We start from the raw sequence: 13,460 nt of genomic DNA on the forward strand, positions 1-13,460 counted from the left end.
AAATCTTTGGCTACCCCCTTCTTGCGTTCCTGTTTCAATTCAGTTGCCCTCGGATGACTCTGGGGTATTGGGTTACATATGCACAGCCATTGGAGGCTCGGGAGTCCCACCTTAACGCTAATTCGCTGATCGGAGTGTCCGACAATTTGTGGCGGAACGGTATATCACAGGCACTTAACCACACAGCGCTGCAAAGGTGACACTATAGTAGTCACATCACTCTACGACAAACAAACATCTATTTATATCTAATTGATTTTTAAAAAATTTGAAGATGTGAAACAAAACCACTTTGTGTTCATCACGAGAGGGACAAAAATTATATTAGATGACAGCTGAGATTGTGACGAATCAGTAGACTCGCTAGCCAACTCTGTGGTACGTTCACAGGGGGGGGGTCGTCACTAGTTACTACAGCCACATAGTCTTAACCCCCTGCCTATTTCTACAATTTATCTTCTTAAATTTTGATTTTAAACCTAACATTAACCCTAACCCTAACCTTAACCACACTGCTAACCTTATACCTATCCCTAACCTTCAATTATGACAAAAAGCACGTTTTTGTTTTCATACATTTTTACTATATAGCCAAATTTGACTTTGTGACTGTGCTATTGGGGGGGAGAGTTTTGTGGAGGAGACCAGAATCAGGAATGACGTCGGGCGATTAGGGACTATGTGGCGGACCACATTTTTTCCGATGGAAGACGCAGGCCAAGATGTCGACACAAGTCCAGAGGATAGAATAGACGCCGGAGGGAGCAATGAAGAGGTAATTGTGGACTGTGAGGCCAAGGATAGAAAGGAGGGGGAAAATGGAGTCCTTTGAGAAGGCAAGAAATTGATATTGGTAGGGAGAAATGCAGTATTATCATAAGGAGATGTATACTTGGATGAATGAGGAGGAATAGAGGTAAAAAGAGAGGCAGAGGTGGTCTAAGAGAGAGAGGGAGGAAGACTGTGAGTTTGAGTCAGTTAAAAATGGCGGGAAAAAGGGAGAAGGTTTGTTAAAGAAGAATGGTAGGAAATGTAAGCAAAGTGAGCTGAAGACAGGAGGAGAAATGGAAGAGGGTGAAGTATCGGAGGTGGTAGGTGTGGTGAAGTGCTCGGAGCCAGAGGCTTGCGCAGAGGGTCAGGATAAAGATGAGTCTGTGACAGTAGGAATGAAGTTTGTGGAAAAAGTGGATCCTTGCCTTTTGGCTGATCCATTTGTGGTTTCAAGATGGGTGAAAAAAGCGTTGGGTATAGTGGAATCGGTGAGGGTAACCAGAAGTGGTCTGGTGATAATTGTTGGTGTTTCTGCTAGCCAGAGGGAGCAGGCGCTCAGAGTTAAACAAATGGGGACAAGAGATGTGAATTGTTTCGCTCTTAAGAAAAGGGTGCCATTGAAAGGAGTGATTACTGGGGTAGCAGTAAATGTAAAAGTGGATCAACTGAAGGAGATGATTCCCGGTGTGTGTGATGCTCGTCGTTTGGTGCGACGTAAACAGGGTGGCGAGAGTGGAGAAACAGAAGAGTCATTGTCTGTTCTTTTGAGTTTTGAAGTTGAGTCTTTGCCGGATAAAGTGAAGTTAGGGTATATAAGTTATCCTGTGCGAGCTTATGTGCAGAGTACATTACGATGTTACAGGTGTCAAACTTATGGGCATGTGGCAGCAGTGTGTAGGAGGGAGATTCCAAGGTGTGAGAAGTGTGCAGAAGGGCATGAGACTAAGGAGTGTGAAGCAGTGGGGAAAGTGGTGGTGTGTGCTAATTGTAGGGGTGGCCATGGGGCTGGGGATCAGACATGTCCAGTGCAAGAGAAGCAGGTTGAGGTTTCCAGGGTAAGAGTAGAGAAGAAGTTGTCATATGCGGAGGCAGTGAAGAAAGTAGAGGAAGAGGGGTCAAGGGGGGGAGTGGTGAGAGTAGGAGATATGTACTAGTACAGTGGGATAGGCAAACAAGTGATATATGTTAAAGTAAGATTGGATTTTTAGCGTTTACAGCAATGGTTATTAATTGTACTGCAGGGATGGAACGTAAATCGAAGAAAATTGAGGTTGTGGTGGCAGCTGCAGAGAGATATTTGGGTGTGCGAGACTTGACAGCAGAAGAGTTACAGGCAGTGGCGGCTCCTGAAAAAATTCTCAGGAGGGGCAATTTTTCTGATGATTTAGGTGACCTACACACATTTAAAAAAAGATATGTCCAGCAACAACATGAAGACAGGGGCAGCATATAAGTCAATACCAGAAGCATTTATTGACTGATCTCAAAAGTGTTGGCTTACCAGGGTTGGTGGAGCCCTCAGTTTCATCTTTGCCTCGCAAAGCTAACTCAAACACTCCGCAAAACTTCACACACTGGATTAGCCGGCTGAGGATGTGGCGGTTCTTGCTAATGTCGTAGTAAATATATTTGTTATAGTGAATATGGAATATGATATGTTGAGTAAAATGTTGTGCTAAGATCTATTTAGGTCAGGAGCTGGTTATAAGTTCTGTTCCTATCCAATAACAATGGACAAAAGGGTCCTATCTTGTCAGCCTTGTCAGCAGGTGGCCAAGGACAACACCCACGCCATAGGCCTCTCAGTTCTTCCAACTCACGAGTTCTTGCTCTGAGGACACACACACACACAAACACACACACACACACATCATCACTGTTAAACACACACACACACACACACATCATCACTGTTAAACACACACACACACACACACACACAAAAATCCCCTCTCTTAGGCTGAACATTTGAAGACAGAGAACCCGACTCAGAGCCAATGCAACAGTGACAGTAGCCTGCAGGGGACCTCGCCCAACTCATCAGGACCAATCAGAAGATCAGAACTACTAGATTGAACCTACTTCATTTATTGCATAAAATGTCTGCACACAATGTTTCGGGGCTCTCTTCAGATAATAATAATAATAATAATAATATGCCATTTAGCAGACACTTTTATCCAAAGCGACTTACAGTCATGCGTGCATACATTTTTGTGTATGGGTGGTCCCGGGGATCGAACCCACTACCTTGGCGTTACAAGCACCATGCTCTACCAGCTGAGCTACAGAAAGTGGATACTCATGGATGCGCATTGCAATTGTAAAATGTCAACACAATTGGAGACACCACGTCATTTTTGGAGACATGTTATTGACAGTAAACTATTGTAGATGCGACTGCTAACTAACTAAAACATTTTAGCTGGCTAGCTAATCATCTTAGCTAAATGTGGGGCAAACAATTCAGTTATTTACCGTTAATTTGAGGGATTGGGGTGAAAGAAATCGAGTTACATAGTGATACTTTACGATATACTGTATTGACAATATCGCAATATTTTAGCGCTAGTTGGCTGTACCTGCACCAAAACACCATTATTGTTCCTTCATAGCTTGTTCTCAATCTTTTCACATTGGGAGCCAATTTGTTTTCAGCACTTTTATTTCCATGACTGATCAAAACTCGTTCTCATGGCTTTCTGATCCCTCTGCAACAGACATATGGTGCGCAATAAAATCACAGTATCGAATCGCAATACGTATAGAATCATGAGACTCGCAATGCTGATGCATATATCTTATCGTGAGGTTCCTGGCAATTCCCAGCCCAAGTTCATTTGCCACAACAAATCTCTTCGCTAGCAAACGCGATGTCTTCTCCAAAACGGCAATGTGTCTCCAGCAATGTTTACTTTTTTGACGTTCTATGGCATCTCCACTTTCCAAGCATATATGACCACATGTAATATTTTGGTAAGTGATGCAAATAGTGAACTATGTAGGGCCAGGATGTAAAATATATGTAGCTGCAGCAATTTCTCTTATCTGATATGGTAAGTAATGGGGCTTAATTTATAGCTCCCTAAGAGTTTGACGAACGGGTCCGTGAACGCGATTCCAGATATATTTACCTCTGAATAAACTGCCTTTATTACACCATATCCACATCCAGTAAACTTGTGATTATCAACACTAACCTCATCGTTGTGGCGGCGGACAGCTAGCCTGTATCCCTCGTCATCCAGTTGAGTGAGTGGCAATGTCTTTTTTCGTTCGTACCAATTTTTGGAAAATCCTCGGGTGTAGGACTTTCCGCCTTTAGTAGAAACCTGTTGAATTATTAAATTTGGTCTGGGAGGTCCTAATTGTTTCGTTGCCAATTTATCTTCATTTGTTCGCCGACAAAAAGGAACTTCTTTCAAACAATCCACTCTTTTCTCAGTTACGTTCATGGTTACGTAACGTATGACGAAAGCGCGTAAGTGCAAGCCCACAGACACCCATTGAGATTGTATTGAAGGCTCTGAAATTTGAAAAAAATAGATTTTACATGGGAGTCTATGACAGAAGTTCTGGGCGATTTTCAATCTGACTGAAATCGCCCCAAAAGGGGGTGGAGCCATTTGAAGCACGACTTTAGCCTGATTCGACATTTAGTGGCAGTGTGGCACTGTGGCAGATCAGACGTATAGATTACAACACTGATAACTACTGTTGCCGTGATATAATTGATTAGAAAAAAAATCCCTTCCTTTTCCCGTTTGGCAGTGCGTCGCCCATATCGCCCTATTGAACAGGCCGTCCCTGGTTACAGGGTGTGTTAAGTGGTGATGTCCCATCATTTCAGGTTGAGGGCATGAGGTAGGAGTGAGTATATTTAAATAGTGGAGAAGGGTGGGGTTAATTATTAGTAGTAGTTTTGAAGTTGTGAGTGTAGTGTTAGATGGTAGGATATTTCTTTGCTTTGTTTTATTTTATTTTTCAAGAAATGATAAGGGAGATGTACTCCAGTCTAGTAGGTGGCGGTAATGCAACAAATTGGATGCCAACCGCCGTTAAACCTCATTGAAGAAGAAGAAGAAGAAGAAGAAGAAGAAGACTGCACTATCTAGTGGACACCCAGGGGGAGACAACAACGAATTTGAGCATTGCACCAGGAAATGAGTCACATTTTCCCTGACCATTGTATATAAAACATTCTTACAGTAATAATGCTCCTGAAATCTTGTATATTGTAAAGTTGATTGTGAGTATATGTAGATAATCTAAAACGTGTTAAACCCTATTATGCCATTTTTCATGAATAGGTTGTTCATAGCATATGAAAATGAAATCTACAGTGTACTATTGTTCATACTATTTACTATTGAGTACCACAGTATGAGTCATAAAACCCGGAATTGGTTCCAATAGTTTTTTCACCATTCATTTTTCCATCTGGGATTTTAGAACTACTTCATATAAGTCTGTGTTTTGTGTAGGCTGACCGTGGCATGACGAAAACCAAGCAAATCTCTCTCGGACAAGGTGACTTTTATCAATAATTAGCATTGCAAATTTGAGAGTAAATTGAGGCGAATTCATTTATCAAACTCACCTTGTCCGAGAGAGAATTACACGGCTATCAAAAAGTCATGCCAAGGTAAGCCTACACCAAACACACAATTAATTATACTTTTTATTTGTTTATTCACGATGTGAAAAATGAATGGCGGGAAAACCATTTCTGTGTTTCTATGGGTATTATGACGTGACAACTGTGGCGGACTATTGCAGTGCACAAAATCATAGTTAAATAATGAATACAGAAAAAAAGCACAAAATCAGAGCTTTCTAACAGTATAAGTACTGTTCATGGCAATCTCATGAAGATATGTTTTATACGGCCATCCACTTAACATTAACGTTCAACAGGTTAAAATGACGCAGAATGATGACGAAATATTGTCGGAGTAGTAAAATTGGCACAGCAGAAATGACAAGTGTTACCAGTTCTTACATATTACATTTTTTATGAGAAAACTACTGTTCTGACATCTTAAACATTGTGTATGATACAAAACCTAGAGATAGAGAGAAAGAGCTACACAGTAAAAAGTTCAGTCTAAGATTGTATTCTGTATAATGAATGTTATGAACAAACCTATCGGACGCTATACGGACCTAGTTGTGTGTGTGTGGGTAAATCCATTTGAATTCAATCACTTTTTGACAGCATCCCATTTGATTAAGCAAAGCTTTTCATACATGTTTGCCCATGGAAGAAGTGGTTAGAAAGGGACTTTTTGGACCTAAATTCTAAAACATTCAAGAGATAATGGCGCTCAAAGTTGACCCATTTTGCATACCCCACCATACCATGATACATCCATGTCTTCATCACTGGAGAAGATAAACAGTTGAGTTTGATATAATTTAAAAGCATACAAACAGGGTCAATCTATTTTAGAATAAAAATAATAAAAACGTTCTATCCTTTAACATCAAAAAAATTTTTTTATGGATCTCTGATTTCTTTCTATATGTGCAAGGTACATCCAGAACCACAACACCCACAGTCATCTCTGTTTCTGTTTGTAGTCCTGATGTACAGTATCAGTCAAAAGTTTGGACCCACCTACTCATTCAAGGGTTTTTCTGTATTTATACTATATTCTACATTGTAGAATAATTGTGAAGACATCAAAACTATGAAATAACACATATGGAATCATCTAGTAAACAAAAAACTGTTAAACAAATATATTTTATATTTGAGATTCTTCAAATAGCCACCCTTTGCCATGATGACAGCTTTGCACACTCTTGGCATTCTCTCAACCAGCTTCACCTGGAATGCTTTTCCAACAATCTTGAAGGAGTTCCCACATATGCGGAGCACTTGTTGGCTGCTTTTCCTTCACTCTGCCGTCCGACTCATCCCAAACCATCTCAATTGGGTTGAGGTCGGGGGATTGTGGAGGCCAGGTCATCTGATGCAGCACTCCATCACTCTCCTTCTTGGTAAAATAGCCCTTACACAGCCTGGAGGTGTGTTGGGTCATTGTCCTGTTGAAAAACAAATGATAGTCCCACTAAACCTAAACCAGATGGGATGGCGTATCGCTGCAGAATGCTGTGGTAGCCATGCTGGTTAAGTGTGCCTTGAATTCTAAATAAATCACAGACAGTGTCACCATCAAAGCACCCCCACACCATAACACCTCCTCCTCCATGCTTTACGGTGGGAAATACACATGCAGAGATCATCCGTTCACCCACACCGCGTCTCACAAAGACACGGCGGTTGGAACCAAAAATCTCAAATTTGGACTCCAGACCAAAGGACAAATTTCCACCAGTCTAATGTCCATTACTCGTGTTTCTTGGCCCAAGCAGGTCTCTTGTTCTTATTGGTGTCCTTTAGTAGTGGTTTCTTTGCAGCAATTCGACCATGAAGGCCTGATTCACACAGTCCCCTCTGAACAGTTGATGTTGAGATGCGTCTGTGACTTGAACTCTGTGAAGCATTTATTTGGCCTGCAATTTCTGAGGCTGGTAATTCTAATGAACTTATCCTCTGCAGCAGAGGTAACTTTGGGTCTTCCATTCCTGTGGCGGTCCTCATGAGAGACAGTTTCATCATAGCGCTTGATGGTCTTTGCGACTGCACTTGAAGAAACTTTCAAAGTTCTTGAAATGTTCCGTATTGACTGTCCTTCATGTCTTAAAATAATAATGGACTGTTGTTTCTCTTTGCTTATTTGAGCTGTTCTTGCCATAATATGGACTTGGTCTTTTACCAAATAGGACTATCTTCTGTGTACCTCCCCTACCTTGTCACAACACAACTGATTGACTCAAACGCATTAAGAAGGAAAGAAATTCCACAAATTAACTTTTAAGAAGGCACACCTGTTAATTGAAATGCATTCCAGGTGACTACCTCATGAAGCTGGTTGAGAGAATGCCAAGAGTGTGCAAAGCTGTCATCAACGCAAAGTGTGGCTATTTGAATATAAAATATATTTTCATTTGTTTAACACTTTTCTGGTTACTAAATGATTCAATATGTGTTATTTCATAGTTTTGATGTCTTCACTATTATTCTACAATGTAAAAAATAGAAAAAATAAAGAAAAACCCTCAGTAGGTGTGTCCAAACTTTTGACTGGTAGTGTATCTGCAGTGACTTTCAGAGTCAACCTGTTTGTAGTCCATAGAATGCCATGTTTGTAGTCTGTTCCTCTCTAAGAAAAAGGTGTGAATGAGTTATCCTGTTTGTCATTGATAGAATACCATATTCATAGTCCATGAAAAATATGTGTAGTTCATGATATGCTGCCATGTTTGTAGTCCACAATATGCTGCCATGATTGTAGTCCATCCTGTTCTGCCATGTTTGTAGTCCATTCCACTCTCAAAGGAAGATGTGGAAGACTCGTGACTTCAGGCTCCTACTGTTGGGAATGTTCTGGACGGAGTACTTGATGGTTTTGTAGAACTTGGGACATGTTCCCAGGTGAGAGAGCGGCGAACGTCGCACTGTCCGGCAGTTGTTATGCATAGTCCAGAACCCGATGGAATAACGGGGTAGCATCTCGATGCTGACGGTGTGTTGCCCGGGCGACCACTGGGTCAGTCTGACAACTGTAACCATGGAGCCAAAGCCGCAGGAGTGACAAGTCACACCACGAAACACGGACTCCTCGGGACATAGCGACACGCCCCTCTCCCACGATATACCTCCATCCTCCCCCCCCTCCCCCATGTCACCTAAGTTACACAGGGCCACAAGACACACACCCTCCAGAGCCTCGTTGCCTTTAAAACGCAGCAGGATTCCGACCAGCAGAGGGACCGCCCCCAAACACAACAACTGCTCCTGTTGACACCCTGAGAGAGAGAGAGAGAGATGTGTGAGAAAGGTTAAGGGTTTAGACTTGCAGCGTTAGAGATAAGGCTGTGGTCGAGGGTTAGGGGTCAGAGGTTAGCAATGACTCACGGCTGTCGTAGCAGATACGAGCGATAGCGTGGCCAGCATGTATCAGCAGCTCCTGATCCCTGGAGACCAGCACAGACAGCAGAGCAGACGACACCCCTGTCTCACCACACCTTTCCCTGATCACCGCTGACGGCAAGAGAAGCAGTGAATGACAACCATGAGAGAGAGAGAGAGAGAGAGAGAGAAAGAGAGAGAGAGTGTGACTTACTTTCTCTGGCCAGTTCTGACACCAGTTTAGCGGTCATTAGAGTAAGCGGTCCTCTCCTCCTAAGGGCTTGAGCCAGAGTAGGTAATACACCACTCACTGCCACCTGTTCCGCAGCCCCACGCTCTACACACCACACGCACACACACACACACACACACAAAGAGAGAGAGATTAAATGTACAGCATCATGTTAACAAGCGCAACACACACTATTTCCTGTATTCTCCCACCATTTACTTACAAGACATCCAGGCATGCATGTGAATACTGTGTATAGGTGACAGTGTGTGAATACTGTGTGTACCATGTATGTACATTGTGTATGGTTTGTTTACGTGTGTGTGAGTTTAAACCAGGCAGGTTAATCAGCCCTGTGACATACATTTTAGTCATTTAGCAGACGCTCTTATCCAGAGCGACTTACAGTTAGTGAATGCATACATTTTCATACTGGCCCCCCGTGGGAAACGAACCCACAAGCCTGGCGTTGCAAGCGCCATGCTCTACCAACTGAGCTACAGGGGACTACATGTGACCTTTTCACCTCTCCCTCACCTTTCCTCTCTCTCTCTCCCCCTCAGACACAAATACGGATTAGCGACTCTGTGTTTGTCCAATTGGTCACGCATCCAACTCTCCCTCTCTCAACCCTCTCATCCCTTCCTTAATTATCTCCCTTGGTCATCACTAGTTACCACAAAGTCATAAACCCTGCCTATTTCTATAATTGATCTTCTTAAAATGTGATTTCAAACCTAAACTTAAACACACTGCTAACCTTATGCCTAACCCTAACCTTAAATTAAGACCAAAAAGCAACTTTTTGTTTTCATTATTTATTATGATATTTTCACTTTGTGGCTGTGGTAACTAGTATAAACCCCTCCCTCCCGTCCTGTTTCACCTGCCTACAACACTACAATGGCACTTGTGGAGAACAGACAAATCAATGAAGTTCTCTCTCGAAGGAAAGGACAAGTTTTTGTGTAATTTTTGTTTTGTTGGCAGGTAGTATACTCTTTGCTGTGGTCAGAGGTGTGTGTGGGAGTGTGTGTAACTCACGTTTTTCCTGTATGACAGTAAGTACTGTGTCCAGGTGTGGTCGGAGTTCATCCTCGATGAGATCAGTGCTGACCACAATGGCATCTAACGCATTAGTGAGAGGGTCTGAGAGGGAGAGGGAGGGCGAGAAGGAGATGATTGAATATGAATACTTCTTATACCAGCTCAAAAATATTGTAAGCTTGTTACGATATCTCCCATGTGGGTTAACCCTATTACAGCATTGGTTAACAGGTTTGGCTATGGGCTGCGAAACCTGGGGTCAAGACCCATCGACAGAGAGGATGTTGCACTGTGGCCGTTCGCTTCAATATGAACCCTGGTACAGTAAAATCATGGTGAGCTCTGGCATCGTTTTCATCCCACTTCAAGTACTGATGTGAAATGTATAACATTGTACATGACAGCTCCATAGACACCACAAGCAAATGTAGCAGACATGACTCGGACTCGTGAGGTAGCCCTGCCTGCGACTTCAGCCCAGGAGGGAATTATCTCTTAGTTTAATGGTCAACCCGGGTTAAGATCCCTGCAGTGTGACACGTACAACCCCTACACTACAGTGTAAACATACATGTGACGATGTCAGTCTATACATTTACATTTTAGTCATACATTATTTAATTTTTTTCATACCCCCCCGTGGGAATCGAACCCACAACCCTGGCGTTGCAAACGCCATACTCTCCCAACTGAGCTACATCCCTGCCGGCCATTCCCTCCCCTACCCTGGACGACTTGTGCGCTGCCCCATGGGTCTCCCGGTCGCGGCCGGCTACGACAGAGCCTGGATTCAAACCAGGATCTCTAGTGGCACAGCTAGCACTGCAATGCAATGCCTTAGACCACTGCGCCACTCGGGAGGATACTGTACAGGAAACTGTACAGTTTAGAGGTGTGAGCTCCATAGCAACAGCAGCTGTCAAGTCACATAGTAATCTCCCCTCCCGTGGCGCGCTGCACGTACTGGCGCCATGTTACAGTGTTCATTTCAAATGAAGAGATGTCGGTGGTGTAATGCTCAACAGTATGTTTAGGTAGGTGTGTGTGACTGAGTGTGGCTCAGGCCAACAGAGCGTCTACTTTCACACACCAAACTTCAAAAAAGTTCAGGCAGGATAAGCTACTAACACAATGCAATTCTACTCAACACTCGCCCATACCAACACTAACCACTCACCTTTGGGTACCACAGGCAGTAGTCGACCGGAGTCACTGGTCGGCCGCAGTCTATCCATGTGGGTGTGTATGCGTGCATATGTGTGTGTGTCAGTACAGACTCCCATCCGGCCTTATTGTTGCAGCTTGCGGGCACTCGTTTCTCAAATCTTCTGTCAACCAAACAATCTTCTTTACACACCTCTGTACTTCCTCTCTCATCCTTTTACTTGTTTATTATCCGTATCTCTTCAACAGCTTTCATGAACATCTGTCACCCCTATCTGTTGCTGTTTCAGACACCGTATTCTCCTTTCTTTCTACCAGCAAGCCCTGAATTATTTTATCTGTTTCCTTCTTGCCTTTTATGTTACATATTCCATACTCCCGCTCTTTCAGGCATGTTTCTTTCTCTCCTACTCTTACTCCTGCACCTGTGCTCTCCCCCCCTCCCTACGCTAATACAGAGTAAATCCTAATTCTCTGCAAAGCTGCTCTCCATCAGTCCCTCCCTCGCTCTCACCCGCTGTGTTGGCAGGCAATACAGTACCACAGTATAAATCGTAATACTCATAAAACCTAGCGGTCAAACAGGGAAATGGTTCCAATCGTTTTTCCACCATTCATTCTTATATGAGATTTTAGAAACACTTCAAATGACTTTTATCAATATATTCGCCTGTATTTACCCCAACAAATGAAATGCTAATTAGCTGCTAATGCGGCTATCATAAAGAACTACAAATGCCATGATGATCTGGACCAGACTGCCGAATCGAGGCAAAGTTAAAAATTAACTATCTAATGTTAGCTAAATGTAGTTATGAATAAATTGGCAACATTTCTTTAAATTGACAATTCTGTGAACTGTCTTGGGCAAGTTTTAAATTTACACAATACCTGTTAGCAAAGGAGTCAGCTAGAGATGATGTGCAGGAGCTTGCAGGGATTTGTAGTTTTGCATGATGTCTACTTTGACGCTAATTAACATTTTCGAATCTGAGAGTAAATAGAGCCGAATATACTGATAAAAGTTACCTTGTCCGAAAGCGATTTACATGGTTATCAAAACGCCACACCAGGGTAAGCCTACACGAAACACAGCCCTTATTTTAAGTGTTTCTAAAATCCCCTATGGGAAAAATGAATGGTGGAAAAACGATTGGAACCATTTCCCTGTTTGACCGCTAGGTTTCATGGGGCTCTATAGGCTCCTGGCTTGGTTGACTCGACCGACTACATTCGGCTGACTGAGCAAGGTGTTCTGCTAATCCTTGTACGTGAGGATTTCTTAATGGGTAGTTCTTTAGAATGCAGGATGATTTGTAGATCAGTGGTTCTGCACAGCACCTTGCTCAAACAATTTTAAAGTAGTACATTTCCTTATTATTTTGTGTTTTGAAAAAAGCGTAAGGCTAATAATAGGAATCCCCACCCAGTTGACCACTTTAAAATGGTGGAAGCCCTGTACAGACTAATAACTCCCCTACAGCGAGCAGTGAGGACAGCAGGAAAGAGTGATCTATGATCCTGCCTTTCCAGATTGGAGGAGGGTTTATCTAATGCGTTAAATACTTAAAGATTTCTGCAGCATCTGTTGATCTAACTTGAGGTTTAGCCTCTATGGTCCAATGAGTGTGTGTTTGATACAGCCAGAAGCTAACTGGTAGTAATTAGTCAATGAGTGACAGGAATATTAGGGTTTTATGGTTACTGTCTGGTTGTCTTTAGTTTATAGATATTAAACATTACACGTTTTTTTAGATGTACCTGTTTTTTTAGATGTAGTTAAACAAGCAATAAACCCTCTCAATTTTACTTTTGCTGTTCTAAAATGATGTACAGCCTTCGACGGATATGATAGAAGCTTAGGCTCGCAAGCCGTTTTTGGCAAGCATGCTGTTGGAATTGTGTTCCCCTCTTCCTCGGTATCCAAGCCCAACCTTTCTAACCATCAATAGGATAATCTAGCTAAATTAGACAGGCATGTCAGTCTGTTAGCGCTTCGTCAAACGCAGAACCAGATTTCCATTGTCTTAGTTTCAACCTCAAAGTCTGTTACGCACAATCACCTGTTGATGGTCGGAATTTGGCACCATTAATGCAGTGTTCACATGCCAATCGGACATAGGAAACTCTGACATTTCCGAATTGCTACTGGTTGAACGCGGCACGTGAATAACTACAATCAAGTGGGACATTACTGAGTTTCCTAGTTCCGACTAGCACGTGAACGAGGCACAAGGCAAGTCATAAATATGTTCAAGTCATGTG

At 42.7% G+C, this 13,460-nt stretch overlaps 1 protein-coding gene across 1 annotated transcript; it reads right to left on the reverse strand.

Moving 5' to 3' along the window:
• Positions 1-7,911: 7,911 nt before the first annotated feature.
• si:dkey-21e13.3 (uncharacterized protein LOC100150043 homolog) lies at positions 7,912-11,626 on the reverse strand. Its single transcript, XM_041897409.1, has 5 exons — positions 11,209-11,626; positions 10,029-10,133; positions 8,967-9,089; positions 8,759-8,884; positions 7,912-8,649 (listed from the first exon to the last, which is right to left on the reverse strand). The coding sequence occupies exons 1-5, from the start codon at positions 11,312-11,314 to the stop codon at positions 8,174-8,176; spliced, it is 936 nt and encodes a 311-aa protein (XP_041753343.1). The 5' UTR covers positions 11,315-11,626; the 3' UTR covers positions 7,912-8,173.
• Between the last annotated feature and the right edge of the window lie 1,834 nt (positions 11,627-13,460).

Source organism: Coregonus clupeaformis, chromosome 1, assembly GCF_020615455.1.
Source record: "Coregonus clupeaformis isolate EN_2021a chromosome 1, ASM2061545v1, whole genome shotgun sequence".
Classification (NCBI taxonomy): domain Eukaryota; kingdom Metazoa; phylum Chordata; class Actinopteri; order Salmoniformes; family Salmonidae; genus Coregonus; species Coregonus clupeaformis.

Excerpts from the sequence above, each read along its gene's own strand:
- si:dkey-21e13.3 (XM_041897409.1), bottom strand. The coding sequence starts at position 11,314 with ATGGGAGTCTGTACTGACACACACACATATGCACGCATACACACCCAC. Across the intron at positions 10,134-11,208 it reads ACTGCCTGTGGTACCCAAAG|ACCCTCTCACTAATGCGTTA; the intron begins GTGAGTGGTTAG and ends TCTCCCTCTCAG. Across the intron at positions 8,885-8,966 it reads GTCAGAACTGGCCAGAGAAA|CGGTGATCAGGGAAAGGTGT; the intron begins GTAAGTCACACT and ends TCTTGCCGTCAG.